The 15757-nt window shown below is 39.4% G+C and overlaps 1 protein-coding gene across 1 annotated transcript in view; it reads right to left on the bottom strand.

Annotated features, from left to right (window-relative positions):
- Positions 1-340: 340 nt before the first annotated feature.
- ST6GALNAC3 (ST6 N-acetylgalactosaminide alpha-2,6-sialyltransferase 3) overlaps positions 341-15757 on the bottom strand; it is a 172782-nt gene continuing 157365 nt past the window's right edge. The window contains exons 4-5 of the mRNA XM_083359921.1: positions 6326-6433; positions 341-1460 (exon numbers count right to left, since the gene is read on the bottom strand). Coding sequence (XP_083216047.1) covers positions 1274-1460; positions 6326-6433 — 295 coding nt within the window. The 3' untranslated portion in view covers positions 341-1273. The remainder of the gene's footprint in view (positions 1461-6325; positions 6434-15757) is intronic.

Here is a 15757-nt window from a genome sequence, read left to right as displayed (position 1 = left end):
TACACACACACACACACACACACTTCTGATATAAATTGAAATAGTTCCTCAACTTAAAAATAGAGTAAAATTTTGGTACAACGTCTGTCACTTCTTTCTTTCCTTCTTTTTAAATCTCATATCTCTGTAATAAATCTTTCTAAGTAAAATGGAATTTAAATGATCGAATGCTTTGCATGGTCTCTATGGCATGGATAAAACAAGATGTGCAGCACTTCAATTACACATGGGCAGCTATTAAGCATTCCAGGCTCTCTTACCATCAAAGGGGGGAAAAATGCGAAAAAGAATCTTTTGAAGAAATTAATCCAAACTGAGCTGTTGGAGTTGGAATGTCGCTCTAGAGTTTCAAAGATATCATTTCATACACATGGGTTTAGTATTCTTAAACAGGAGATAAGGAGGAATGTGTGTCAAGAATCCATGAACTTATATAAAAATATAAATAAGCATATTGACTGATTAAAAAAATCACTGTAGTTGCATTGATTTCTCTTCACAATACCCTTGTGAGGTAGGTGTTTGAGAACTGAGAACCGCTCAAGATCACAAGAAATGTCATTGCCCAAAACTATATTACCTGGACTTAGACACCACTCTTAGTTGTGCTCCAAAAAGGCGATATAACTTAAATAAATAGATGCTGAGAAAATTGAGACCATGTCAGAACACCTGGAGGTGATGGAGGCATTCTGCCATACGGATTGTCTCTGAGCTTCAGACTTAGTCAGTCCACTTCTAGAAATCAAGAGCAATCAGGATCTTCTTAGCACATCTCTAAGTGGCTCATTTGCAATAAATCTTCAGCCATGCAAACTGTATAGTTACAAGACTGATTTGTCTGGCTGTTACTGCCCCAAACGGTGGGTTGCTTTAATGGTAACATTTATCATTTAAATTCAAGTACTAGAGACATTATCCACAACACCCAGAGCAGTGTTTTCCCCTCCTAGCAGAACTTCATCTTCTAGCACAGGGGTCTTCAAACTCAGCCCTTTTATGACTTGTGGTCTTCAACTCCCAGAATTCTGGGAGTTGAAGTCCACAAGTCATAAAAGGGCCAAGTTTGAAGACCCCTGCTCTAGCAAATAAGCTGTTGCCATGTCGAACTTCTAAAAACAAAATCCAGTTAAAATGAGACCGAGTAAGAATCTTCCACAGCTGAGCACACACAGACAGCACACAGCAGAACCATCACTTTCTGCACTATTACCTAAAGAGGATTGTCATTTAAATCCAGGTCCTATGTTGTGGAAGTCTGTGACAACCAGCATCAAGACAAAGTCCAATTAGGGTGTGTAAATGTTATTGTATGTTTCTTAGCCCATTCAGCAAATACTTTCTTTTCTGTGATGAACCTGTGGCCTCCATAGGGTGCATTTTCATGAAGGAAGTACTCATCGCATTCACTCCTCCCAGGTTCATAGTAGTGATACGGGACTTTCCTAAAGCCTTCTGACCTAGAACAAAGCCAAAACACAGAAATCCATGAAATACATTTTCCCCCCCCCATGCCATAACAATGGAGAGACCCTTCTCTGCTGCTGCCCCCATCCTATCGAATATTTTGTCCTCAGAGGTGAGATTGATCCATCGTCTTTTGGCCTTCTGGCATTGCTTCTGTCAATTGGCTTGGAAATTCAAGAATGGCACCCAACCTAGGGTGGTGGTGGTTGGTAACGTGAGGGTGTTCGCTCTGCCTTATAACTCTCTTTTTAAACTCTAATTTTATTCTGTTCTTCACTCTAATTATGTCTCTTTTATAAGGCTTTGTGGTTTGTTTTTGTAAACCGCCCAGTCACTTGGACACGCATTTGATCAATAAATATGCTATATGCACACATCTATATATAACAGGGCTCTTCAAACTTGGCCCTTTTATGACTTGTGGACTTCAACTCCCAGAATTCCTCAGCCAGGCACGCAGGCTGAGGAATTCTGGGAGTTGAAGGCCACAAGTCATAAAAAGGCCAAGTTTGAAGAGCCCTGAACTATAAGTATACAAACAGCTTTTTCTTGCCTGTAACACCCAGATATTTGGGATAACCACCTTCAAAAGTCCAGAAAAGAATGGCCAGGGTGACTTAAAATTCTGGAAATAACAGGTCACAACAAATTGGAAGCCCCAGGTTTGGTAAGGCTGCTTTATCTATTAAAAAAGACACATAGGTAGACCTTGATTTACAAGCATTTATTTAGTGACTGCTTGAAGCAACATTGGCACTGAAAAAACAATAACGTACGATTGTTTTTCACACTTGCGACTGTAACAGGTAAAGTTCTATGGCCTATGGTAAGGATGGTGGTGAGTTATGGTGGTTTCTACTGTATTTTATCATGCAGTATGGCTGCTAATGCACAGATTCTAGCTGAATTACACCTTGTAGTGTGACAAAGCGAAGAGACAAGATTCTGACTCTGCAACTGCACTACAGAAAAAGCCAATGCCAGCAATACTTTTCTTACAGACTGACTCAAGGCCAGTGTGAAAGCAGCTTTGGGTCTTTTTGGTATTAGCATGAAGGCTATGCTTTACAAAAAAAAACACGAGTCCAATTGATATATATTCTGACTCAGCTGCGGTCTATTTGAAACCACAATAAAGTTAGTCTTTTCTTTGAAGGGCTATGAGCCATTATGGGTGGTCGGTTTCGACACTTTTACCAACTCTGCCCCAATGAACTTCCCAGCTCTTTTTGTAAGGAGTAGAAGGGAGGGAAGGCTTGGTTCTTTGAGACCTCCAACAACTGAAGAACTGATGGCCCTCCCCCCCCTCAGCATTGAGAAGTTGGCAGTAGAGAAGGCTATCATCTATTATCTTCAAACTGCTTTCATGGGACTGGAGGATAGAAGCAGTGACAGTGTAGAAGTGCCTAAATCAGAAGCTAGAAATGTCTATGGAGATTCTCAGTCATCCAGGTCATGGTTGTTCCAATGTGCTTTTTCACGAGGCAACTGGACTTTCTTTTTTCTCTTTGAAGATGTTTCGCTTTTCATCCAAGAAGCTTCTCCAGTTCTGGCTAGATGGTGGGGAATGGAAGGATTTATACTCCTCGCAGACAGGTGGTCATTTGCATTCTTTTAGAGGGGTCAAAGAGGCCATCTATGTCAAAATTGAACAGCCCTCTTGCAACAGAGGGGGAGGGATACAAAATCATCTTTCTCCAGTTTACAATACAGGTCTTTCAACAGTTCCTAGAAGGCTCCACACCCATTTTCCCCACTCAGATGACCCTGATGCCTCCAGGTGGCATCAACGACTCTCTAAAAGACCATCTGTCTGCAAGGAATATAAGTCCTTCTATTCCCCACCATCCAGTCAGAGCTGAAGAAGTTTCTTGGATGGGAAGCGAAACATCTTCATAGAGAAAAAAGAAAGTCCAGTTGTGAAAGTCGTGAAAAAGCACCTTTGGGACAGAAGCTAAAAATGTGCTGATTAACATATTTGCACACACACACACAAATGCTATCAAAGATGGTAGAAGATCCAGAAAATCTTTGTGGGAAATAACTACATTTTGTTTCTGTACTTGAGAACAGTATTAACCTTAATCCTTTTCAAATATTATACCACAGTTATAATATTCTACAATTATTATAGGGCAGTCCTTGACTTATGGCCACAATTAGGCCTGTAATCTTGGTTGTTAAGTGAAGCAGTCATTAAGCAAGATGTCATGTGACTGTTTTGCTCAATGACTGCAATCCTGGCTCACCCACACTGTTGGCCTGCTCCCCACCTCTTGCACTATTCTGCAAATGGATGCTATTACCATGATCCTTAAAGCCTCCTTAAAACGGAGCCTAAAGAATTGTGAGAATAGTGCCCATTGGCAGAATGCACAAGATGGCCCCTGTAGCAGGGTTGTGTCTGACATGGGCTCAGTGCATCTGTCAAAAGTTGCAGATGAATGGAAAGGTACATGGTGTGCTGTTGGGCCCTGGAATTGGCTGAGGGCTCTTGTGTATGGCTGGGCGGGCAGCAGGCTGAAGCAGTGCAGGGCACAGCAGCTTCATTTGTCCTGGTATCCCTTGGAGAAAGTCAAGGGCTGGGTGGGCAGTTCCCTTCTGTCCTATCTGCTTATGACCGACTATCCCAGCTTCCCTGTTGATCTTTCTGGGGAAGTCAGCAGAGAAGATTGTGAATGGCAATCAGACGACCGTGGGATACTTGGCAGCCAGTAGTAAATGCTAACAGATTGCCAAGCAACTGAAATGTGTTTTTGTGTCCACAAAGGAAGGGGCAGTATGACGTTTCAGAGCAGCTGGAAGTGCTTTATGGGCCATAAAAGCACCCTTTCCAAGGCGGGTCATAGGTCAATGACTACTTATAACATTGGAACAGTGGATGAAGTGTCAGCACTAGATTTATAGAAAAATATATATATATCCACAACATCTTAATTTGATCAAGCTCAGCAAATTTAATTATTCCCTCTAATACCTGATGTGATGATGCAGTATACCTTTCTGAAACAAGGCCATAACAGATAAAGAGTTTTTATATATTTGGGACATACAGGTAAACTAGAAACAAAATGTATCCATTAAAAGAAATGAATATGCTCCTTACAAATACTTGAAATATGGCTTCTAAAAGCAGCTTCCACAAAATGATTTTATATCTATATCTATATTAGTCTGTCTGTCTGTCTATGAAACGTGGCAATAAACAGATGTTTTAATATATTTGGAATATTCCGGTCTCTCTCTCTCTCTTCTCTCTCTCTCTGTGTATATATAGGTAGTCCTCAACTTATGACCACAATGGAGCCCAAAATTTCTGTTGCTAAGTGAGACATTTGTTAAATGAATTTTGCTCCATTTTACAACCTTTCTTGCCACAGTCATTAATTGAAACACTGCAGGTATTACATTAGTAACCCGGTTGTTAAGTAAATCTGGCTTCCTCATCAACTTTGCTTTTCAGAAGGTCACAAAAGGTGATCACATGACCCCAGGCACTGCAATCGTCATAAGTATGAATCAGTTGCCAAGCATCCAAATATGATCACGTGATTGTGGGGAACCTGCAATGGTCATAAGTGTGAAAAATGGTCATAAGTCACTTTTTTCAGTGCTGTTGTAACTTTGAACAGTCACTAAATGAACTGTTGTATGTCGAGGACTACCTGTAAATCTATTACATTTAAATTTTATGTTTATAGATAAAATCTAAATGTAATAGAATATAGCAGGGGTGTCAAACTGCTGGCCTGCAGGTCGGATGCAACATGCCAAAACCACGCCCACCCCATTTGGAAAAAAAAGTTGTGATATGTCACGTCACGTCACGTGACGTTGTGAGTTTGACACCCCTGGAATATAGTCTCAAAAATACATATAACTAAGCCAATGATCATAATACTTTTAGGCTCAAAAAGTAATTAGTAAAGGAAAGCAATGTTGGCTTCAATCAGGAATTATGAAAACAATATATAACATCTTGTTCATAGGCTACAACAGGCTTATAAGTGAGTTTATAGTTTTTGTTCCTGCATATTAGGAAGGGGTGTTTGTGTGTCTATGTGTGTGTATTTATTATTTTAAAAATGTTCAGCCTTTGGGGAGATCACAAAACCGCTTTTATAAGCTTCATTCTTCAAAATGACAGGAAACTGGGTTGCTCTTTTTTGAGGCTTGTAATTGGCAGGAAAGGGAGAGTAGGGGCCAAATTAAGTTCCTAATTCCTGGAACATAAGGAGACTTTGCAGAGAAGGATAAACAGCATGCACAATATTTTTCTCTTTTGGACTTTCCTTAAATTGGATCTCACTTTATCTCCACAAAGCACCGATTTTTGTAGCCAACTCTGAACTTGAGCTCTTTACTGCTATAACAGAACTTCCTAATGTCTACATGGTTTGCATCATAGGTTTCTAATCTGGTAGGAAATAAGTGTGCACCAGCCTCTTTATTCAAGTGATGGCACCGTGGAAGATGGGGAATTTGCAAAGTTTGCTCAAAATCTGCTCAAGAACAAATTTGTGCTTCCTAACCTGAACATTCTTAACTGCACAAAAACTGTGGAACACAATTATACTTTCCTATTTCCCTAGTTCAGTCCAACTTGGTAGAAAGTTCTTTGATGTTAAAAAGCCTTTGTAACATTGGTCATTACATTTTTATAAATACTTTTATTTAATCAATACTGCATATCATACAGGGACTGAATATACTGTCAATAAAATGCCATGTCAATATAGTTTTGCTAGGCGGCAGCTGCCTAATGCATTTGTTGGGTTTATGATATTAAAATGAATCATGAAACTTTGACAGGGCATTAGATCTGTGGGCGGATCAAAATAATGTGCTGTGATCTTACTTGCAGTACGTGTCATTTATCATTCCGTAGATTTGTATTCTGTAGCAGGCATCCATCGCTAGAATTAAGGTGAACCAACCAGTGCTGAGATAGGAGCCTGACTGGATTCTGTAGAAGAAACAATACGAAGAATACTTCACTGAGAAATTGCTTCTACTTCCTTAAAAACATTATTATTTGTTACAGGAACAAAGACATTGATAAACTGACAAAAATGTCTAACAATTTTGACTTTGATTCTAGTGCATTTGACCTGCAAGGGTCAGCATGAAAAATAAAAGCTTCATAAACTGTAGAAATAAGATCTGGCAGCAAAAGCTGTTTTTTTAAGCAAGCATAAGTCTATTTTTTATTTCTGGAATTTGGGGGCTACTACTGCTATAGAGGGACGTGGTGGCTGAGTGGGTTAGGACGCTGAGCTTGTCGATCAGAAGGTCAGCAGTTTGGCGGGTCGAATCCTAAGTGCCACGTAACAGAGTGAGCGCCTGTTACTCACCCCAGCTTCTGCTAACCTAGCAGTTCGAAAGCACGTAAAAATGCAAGTAGAAAAATAGGGACCACTACGGTGGGAAGGTAACAGCGTTCCGTGCGCCTTTAGCATCTAGTCATGCCAGCCACATGACCACAGAGACATCCTCGGACAAGCTCTGGCTCTTCAGCTTTGAAACGGATATGAGCACCGGCCCCTAGAGTTGGAAACGACTAGCACGCATGTGCAGGGGAACCTTTACCTTTACTGAGGTAAAGGTAAAGGTTCCCCCGCACATGCGTGCTAGTCGTTTTCAGCTCTAGGGGCCGGTGCTCATCTCCGTTTCAAAGCTGAAGAGTCAGTGCTTGTCCGAGGACGTCTCTGTGGTCATGTGGCTGGCATGACTAGACGCCAAAGGCGCACGGAACGCTGTTACCTTCCCACCGTAGTGGTCCCTATTTTTCTACTTGTATTTTTACGTGCTTTCGAACTGCTAGGTTGGCAGAAGCTGGGACGAGTAACAGGCGCTCACTCTGTTACGCGGCACTCGGGATTCGACCCGCCAAACTGCCGACCTTCTGATCGACAAGTTCAGCGTCCTAACCCACTGAGCCACCACATCCCTTGTAGAATGATAGTGGTATACAAACTGAGGATAAATGTTTAGAATCAGAATGTTGGCTTCAAGACTTGGTTAACTGAACCTCCTGACTCCTTTGCATTTAAATTCTGAAATAAATAGAAAGCAGTGTAATAATACAAGCCAGTATAAATTAATTCTAGCTAGCTACAGTAAATCCAATTTTATTCTAGTTGATTTTGTAGTTATATGTACAGGGGGTGTGATGAAGCCAGCAAAAACATAAAGGCTACGCATGCTCCCTTACTATTGCCAACTATGCTATTAACATAAATTTGGAGAAGACCTCCCATGCAAATAGATTTTCTCCATGAGAACTAGTAGCCTTGTTAATAGATTTCCCCCCCAATTATTCTATGGTTGTTCTAAACACAGTTACACATATGGAATGCCTGAAATTGATTTTTGCCCAGATCTCAGAGAATCCTAATTGCTAATTCTATTCATGATTGATGCCCTAATTACTGTATTAAGAAATACTGCCTGTTTTTAAGGCAATCTTTTATTCTTTTTATATTCATATCTAGACTATTATCATGTATATTCTATAGGTGAACGATGCAGTACACAATGTAATAGAATGTTTGCTTCCTGTAATATGGAAGATATCCTTCTATAAAAATCTTTAACCTCAATTGGATTTAAATGTATTTTACGTATCTTGCTTGAAATAAAAAAAAACCCACTGATGTAGGTGAACTCTTGTTTTTCTTTCTTCCTCCTTCAAATCAGACCTGACTCTTACCTAAACAAATCTATCTATAATAATAATAATAAAGTTGGAAGGTACCTTGGAGGTCATCTAGTCCAACCCCCTGCTCAGGCAGGAAACCCTATGCCATTATACCAGTCTCTTCTTAAAAACTTCCAGTGTTGGAGCATTTACATCTTCTGGAGGCAGGTTGTTCCACTGATTGTTTTAACTGTCAGGAAATTTCTCTTTAGTTCTAAGGTTGTTTCTCTCTTTAGTTAGTTTCCATCCGTTGCTTCTTGAATTGCCTTCAGGTGCTTTGGAGAATAGCTTGACTCCCTCTTCTTTGTGGCAACCCCTGAGATATTGGAACACTGCTATCAAGTTACCTCTCATCCTTCTCTTCATTAGACTACACATACCCAATTCCAGCAACCGTTCCCTATATGTTTTTGCCTCCAATCCCCTAATCATCTTTGTTGCTCTTCTCTGTACTCTTTCTAGAGTACTAGGCAACATGATTGGAAATGGTGTGTCCTTGTTTTTTTTCTAGGGCTGAGGGAGAGTGACTGGCCAAAGGTTACCCAGCTTGATTCTGTGCCTAGGTCATGACAAGAACTCAGGTTTCCCACTCTTGATCTAGTGCACAGGTCTTCAAACTTGGCCCTTTCATGACATGTGGACTTCAACTCCCAGAATTCCTCAGCCAGGCCAAGACCCCTGATCTAGCACCTTAATCACTACATCTCACTTGTTTAAATGTTTAAAAGAAGAACATGCATTTCCATCACCTGGAGCAAGAAGCTTTCATTGACTCACTGACACATTGTCAAATAATTCATGTAAATATAGGATAATACACTGTAACTGTCACCAATAAACACAGATTATTATTTAAAATCCAGTGCACCACATTCTCAGTAGCAGGTTAGACTTCAAATAAAAGTAGAGAAAACTCATTAAGCATTTCCTAGAGAAGGGGAAAAAATGGATGATCGAGAAAGGAAATGCTGTGCTGTTTGTGCACAGCATTAACAGAGCTAGACAAGCCCACGTATCAGCAAGTTTCTCATTACAGAAAACCCTACCCAAAGCATTTACACGTTACCAAGAAATACATCATTTTTTTTGTTCAATTTCATTTCCAATGACATGATGAGGATTTTATTAAATCTGTCGTCAGTAAAGGTGTTTCCTCATTACCAAATCACCACAAATATCCATTCTTATTTTAGAAGGAATTAATTCTGCTTTTGCTAAAACAAAGAAATTAATCATACAAGCTGACAATAGATCAGTTACCTATATAATTACGGTAACCATCTATTAAAAAAATGGATGTTGTCATTTATGTTGTAGGAATTTATGAAGAAAAACCCTTACATTGCTTTTATTGACAAAATAATAATAATAGTAATTTCTTGAACACATTTAGGACACCTGTCGTCTATCCAAGGCATTTATACATAAAAATTTAAGCTGACAACATGCTATTTCAATAGAATACTACAAGTGAATCCTTCTCCACTCTGATCTTGATGGTCTGTGTGGGTGATGTTACATTTCTATAAATATTCCTGAAATGTTGATATTTCCTTTAATAAAATTGCGCATATTGATGTCTGCAATGATTCCTTCTCTGAAACAATTACTACTGCACTACTGTATTTGGTGGGAAGTGTCTTCACAATCTAGAGCAGGGGTATCCAGCTTTGGCAAATTTAAAATTTGTGGACTTTAACTCCCAGAATTGGCTGGCTGGGGAATTCTGGGAGTTAAAGTGTGCAAGTCTTAAAGTTGTCAAGGTTGGACACCTCTGCTCTGGAGTCTTAAAAAAACAAAAAAACCTACTAAGAAGTATGTCTCATTGAACTCAAAGAGACTTACTTTGAAGAAAGAAAACCAGCAGGAAATTGGCCATAAATACAACTCATTCAGTTTTGAAAAATACCAATAAAGCCATACTGAAGCCAAGCTATTTTTTTTAATGCTCACAACTGCCAGCTTTCTACCATTCTCTTTATCCTTGTCTTTATTTATCCCTGGTGTGTCTCCAACCACTCACAAAAGTGTTCCCTGTAGCTCAGGGGTAGGGAACCTTGGCTCTTTTATGACTCATGGACTTCAACTCCCAGAATTCCTGAGCCAGCACAGCTGAAGTCCACGAGTCATAAAAGAGTCAAGGTTGCCTACCCCTGCTCTAGCCACTTGGACTTACTGTTAAATACATTCAAAGCTCTAATATAAAGCCTGGCAAAAGACCAGAGAACAGCTATCAAGTCTGATGCTTTGCATTTAGCTGTCTTAGCTGTTTTAACGAGTGTCTTGTCTGTGCAATGGAAGCACCAACCTTAGGATTTTAGAGGATTCTTCTATCAGAGGATTATGAAAAAAGAGAATGCTTCTGATAATGAATGTTTATTGGGAAATGCAATTTTGCCAGTAGCCACTAATTTTCTCCTATAAACAGGAGCAAAACAAAAGCTTTTTGTGTTTTATTTTGAATAAAAATGAATTAATCAATATGTCATGTCTTATTTTAACACTACTGGACCTTTGTCTTCTCATCAATACACCCTTCTGACACGATTCAAGTAAAAATAGCAAATTCTCTGATACTTTCCCTAAGAAATGGAAACATGACAAAATACAAATTCCATAGTTTAAAGCAAACGCCCAATTTCATCTGTTTCCGTTCTGAAGAAAGGAATATAATGAAATGAAAACAGATGGTTTGTAACACCTTACATTTCAATCTGAATTCTCTAAACATATTTCCACCAAATGAAGAAGTTGGCATTGGAAGTGTGAAAAACAATTTAAAATTTTCCATAAAGGTCATAAGTTCCTAGGTTCTATTGTCAATCTCTCCCAAAACATATTGCAAATAAAGTTACACCTCCTGTCCAAAGCTATAACAATAATATAAACAGAATATTCTACACTTTCGTTTTCATGGTTTGTAATAAGGAACCTCCACTCTAAAATTACTTTTGTTGTTGTTGTTGTTGTTAGTTGCAAAGTCATCTCCAACCCACCATGACCCCATGGACAACATTCCTCCAGGCCTTCCTGTCCTCTACCATCTTCTGGAGTCCATTTAAACTCACACCTACTGCTTCAGTGACTCCACCCAGCCATCAATGTGAGACAATTTCTTAAATGTTTCTTACATGTTGGCATGAAAAACTGCATGCTGAATTTGTGTTCACAGTACATGCAAACATCATGCAACTGCTTCCCTGGAAATTTGATCATGTACCTATAATGGGCCTGAAAGCATTGTTTTTGGGTAGAGTCACTACATATTCAGATTCTTCCCAGATACATCTGTGTTTTCACCTAATTGTTGTTGTCAGGTGCAAATAACCAACAGCATTTGTTGTGTTCAAAGGACAGAAGAGTTTATTATTGCTGAAGGTGGAGGTTCATTCTCCAAGCTTGTAGGTTTGTTTCCATTTTGTTACCAGGCTAGGTAACATCTTCAGTTGAATTTAGGGGATGTCATAGTTAGTGTTCTTCTGTTTATAAGGGCTTTGTGTAGTCAGTAGGTCTTCTGATGGTGAGGTCACATTAGGTGAGGGACATATCAGGTCAGGGTCTTGTGATGGGTCTTATGATACTGTAGGTCAGGTATGGGTCTGTCAAGTGAGGGTCAGGGGTGGGACACCAGTTAGAATCTTGTGATGGGTTTTATGATGGAGAAGTTTTATCAGGTGAGAATCATTGGGAGGTGAAGTGCTGGTAGTGGGGGGCTTGGATGGGTTGGTTGAGGGTTGGTGCTGTCTTTGGTTGGCTGTGCAGTTGATTTGAGTTCTGAGGGGCTTGTAAGCTGGTTCTAGGTCAATGTGTCTGTTGATGGAATTGCTTGTGGAGTGCCAGGCTTTGATGAACTCATGAACATGGCGGGTGGTAGCATGGTTGTTTATTCTTGTATTGTTCCAATCAAACGGGTCCTGTTTGGTGTCAGTATGGGTAGAGATTAGGGATTTGGGGTTGTGGAGTTTGACTGCCAGGCAGTGTTCATGGATCCTAGTTTTTAACTGACATGATGTTTGTCCCAGGTAGAATTGGCTGCAATTGTTTCTTTCATCCTTCTGTAACTTGTCTTTGGTTCTGGATAATTCCTGGCGGAATGTTTCTGTGGGCTATTGCTATTCCTAGAGTTTGGAGAATTCTGGCTGTTATTTCTGACACCCCTTTTGTGTATGGTAGGTTTAGATTTGCATGGTGGTTGGCTGGGTGGTACATCGTGGTTTGGGTGCTAAATGTCAGAATACAAAGTTTTCCGAATAGCCATGGCAGAGAAAGATGTCAAGCAGCCGGTTCTCTTCTGCTTTTCTTAGTGCTGTGCTGCTGCAGTGTGTTCTGGCCCTTCTGAAGAGGGTCTGGATACAGCTTCTTCTTTTGTTTGTGGTGGGGTGGTTGCTTGCAAATCTAAGGATCTGGTCCATGTGAGTGGGTTGCGGTAGAGGCGGATTTCCAGTTCTCCATTGGCTAGTCTCCTTATGTCAATGTTGAGGAATGGGAGTCTTTTGTCTGTTTCCTCTTTGTGTATGAATTAGATGGTGGTGTGTTTCTTCAATTTGGGAGTGTTTGTTGATGACAAAGGTGGGCCATCGACATAGCGTGTCCAGAATTTTGGTTGGATAGTGGGTAGAACTATGGATTTGAGTCGTTGCATGACTGTTTCTGCTATTAGGCCTAATATGGGCGATTCCTTTGGGGTAGCTTGTGCTTGCTTATAGATTTTCCCGTTGAACTTGAAGTATGTGTTGAGGCATAGATCCAGAAGTTTCATGATAGTTTCTGTGGACATGGAGTGTTATATGGTGGCGTCATCTCTGTGGGTATGGTGTTTAGTGAGTAGGTGGTATATGGTTTGTTTAGTCAGGTCAACGTCAATCGAGGTGAAGAGTGTGGTGACATCGAAAGAGACCATGACTTCTTCCTTGTTGATCTCGGTGTGCTTGTTGCATTGGAGAAATTGTTCTGTGGAGTTTATTGAGTGGATTGAATCACTGACCAGGTATCTGAGTTTTCTCTGCAGAGTTTTTGCTAATTTGTACATTGCTATTCTGGGTTAAGATACAATTGGGCATAATGGGATCTCATTCTTGTGTATTTGGGGGAGTCTGTAGAACATGGGTGTGGAGAAGTCTTATGGGTGCATGTGATTCTTCTCTAGTGGTGTTAGCTGGTTTCTTTTTTCATTTTCCTAATGGTGTCTTTTATTTTGTTGTCTAGCTGTTTTGCCAGATCATTGTGGATTATTGGTAGGTGTTGATGTAATTTAGATGGTTTTCGGCTTTGCTGATGTAGTCAGTTTTGTCCATTACTACCATCAGTCTGCCTTTGTCTGCCAATAGGATGACAATGCTTTCATCTTGTTTCAGTGTCTTTCGTGCTTACTTCTCCTTTTGGCTGAGTGTTTTGTTGGGTCTGTTGGGGATGATTCTTTGTCTGATGTCTTCTTGCGTTTCTTGGTCTATGTGGTTCATTTTTAGAACAGATTTGTTTATTATTGCTACGTATACATAAGAATTTAGTCAATTCCCTTGAAGCGATTGTTTACCCAAATCTATTTGATGTGGGTAACATAATTTCGTATAAGGATATTATGAATGAGGAGGGGGAATTGAAACTTAGAAATGAACTAGAATCACAAGGTATAAAACTCGATTGGTGGGCCTACTTACAAATCCAATCAAGATTTAGGAAGGATAAAAAAGAATGGGGGATATATACCTCTGAAACAGCATTGGATAAAATATTATTGGGCCCAGACACCAAACAGATAAAGAAATTATACAAATTGCTTTTGGGATACAAGTTGTTTGAAGAGCAAGTGAAGGATCCCATGTTGATTTGGGCTAACAATCTAGGACATAACATTGATTTAGGTACTTGGCAAACACTCTGGGACAGAAATAAAAGAATAACACTGGCCTCATCTTATAAAGAAAATTTATTTAAAATGTTTTATCGATGGCATCTTCCCCCAGCCCGTTTAGCAAAAATGTATACAACAGCATCTCCCAAATGTTGGAAGTGCTCTGAAGAGATAGGCACATATTTCCATACGTGGTGGTCTTGCAGTAAAACACAAAAATTTTGGAAAATGATTTGGATTTGGCTGAAAGAAATTCTAAAACAAGATATTGAGTTTAGTCCAGAATTTTTCTTATTGGGAATTACGAAAGAGAAATATCCTAAAGATGTGCTATATTTGATGATCCATATTATCACAGCAGCTAGAATGTCATTTGCGCAAAAATGGAAAAAGAATGAGATCCCAGGAGAAAATGAGGTTATTAGGAAAATTTGGGATTGCGCAGAAATGGACAAACTAACTTTGGAACTAAAGAATAAAGATCAATCAGATTACTATAGAATTTGGAACAAATTGTATCTTTGGATGGATAAAAAGAAAGGTCTCTATTAGGTTTTACAGACTAGCTCACTGTTTTAAATATTGTGTTATTTCACCGATTTGTAATTTAAGTGTATTTAAGTGTATTTTTGATGTACATATATACATGTATATATATATATTTGAACATTGTAGACAAGAAGGCTTGTCAGCCTGCTGGTACTGTGTCCAATGTTTTTAAACAATAAACTCAATAAAAAAAAGAATTTAGTCAATTAATGGACAAAGCTAAGTGGATGTTAGATAAGGGTCAACAGAATTCACTGGGTGGCTGGGCTTGGGTCTCTTGTGGCAACACAATGACTCCAAGCTGATGACACATTTAACTCCACCTTCCAGCCTTCTCTTCTCCTACAGTTATGTGTTCTCCCTAGCTAGGAATAAAAATTATCCCATTGTATCATAGCATAAAGGTTCCAATCCTGGACATTTCAAGATGGAGTGGGAGAAAGCAATATTCAACATTAAGGAGGGAATATGACCAACCTTCTAGTTTGGTCTAGTGATTAAGGCAGCAGGTAGAAACCAGGAGACAATGAGGTCTAGTCATGAAAGCCAACTGGGTGAATTTCTCTCAGCCCAACCCAACTCAGAGGATAGCTGTTGTAGAAAAATTGTAGGAGGAAGGAATATTAGATATATTTGTCACATTGAGCTATTTATAAAAATAAAGAGGGGAAACAAACAAATAATCAATTTTCTGGTTGGTAGATGAAAGAGGGTGGCTAGAAACATATCAGCACTGTCCCTTAGATGCTAAAAGGCAAGATACACTGTTTGGCTTTGCTTCTTTGGTTAGTTTTTTGTTCCTTGTTTGCTTTTGCTTGAGACAGAATTTTGCTAAGCCAGGTTTAAATGTCAGTGACTTTTGACTTCAGATAGGAAACAGTGATTTAAGTGGCAGAGAGGTGTAATTTCACACCACAAACATTGCTTTAAATGACAGGTACTTTGACTTTGAAATACTGCTTCAGGCCCAGTTAGCTCTGGTGGGAACCATACCTGATTTAATGAGCCACTCAAATTTCACTGTAGTAGAGGAGCATGAAAATATGTAAATAAATAAATCCAGGCTTTGTTGTTGTTTTTAACATAAGCATTTCCTTCTTACAGTGTATTTTTGTTTTCTAAATATGGCAACTTGGGGAGCTGTAATCCTTTCCAACTTAAAGAAAAAGCTTGAGGGGAAAAATGTGGAA

Source organism: Vipera ursinii (assembly GCF_947247035.1).
Source record: "Vipera ursinii genome assembly, chromosome: 3".
Lineage (NCBI taxonomy): Eukaryota > Metazoa > Chordata > Lepidosauria > Squamata > Viperidae > Vipera > Vipera ursinii.
This window is presented reverse-complemented; position numbering and strand designations above follow the sequence as displayed.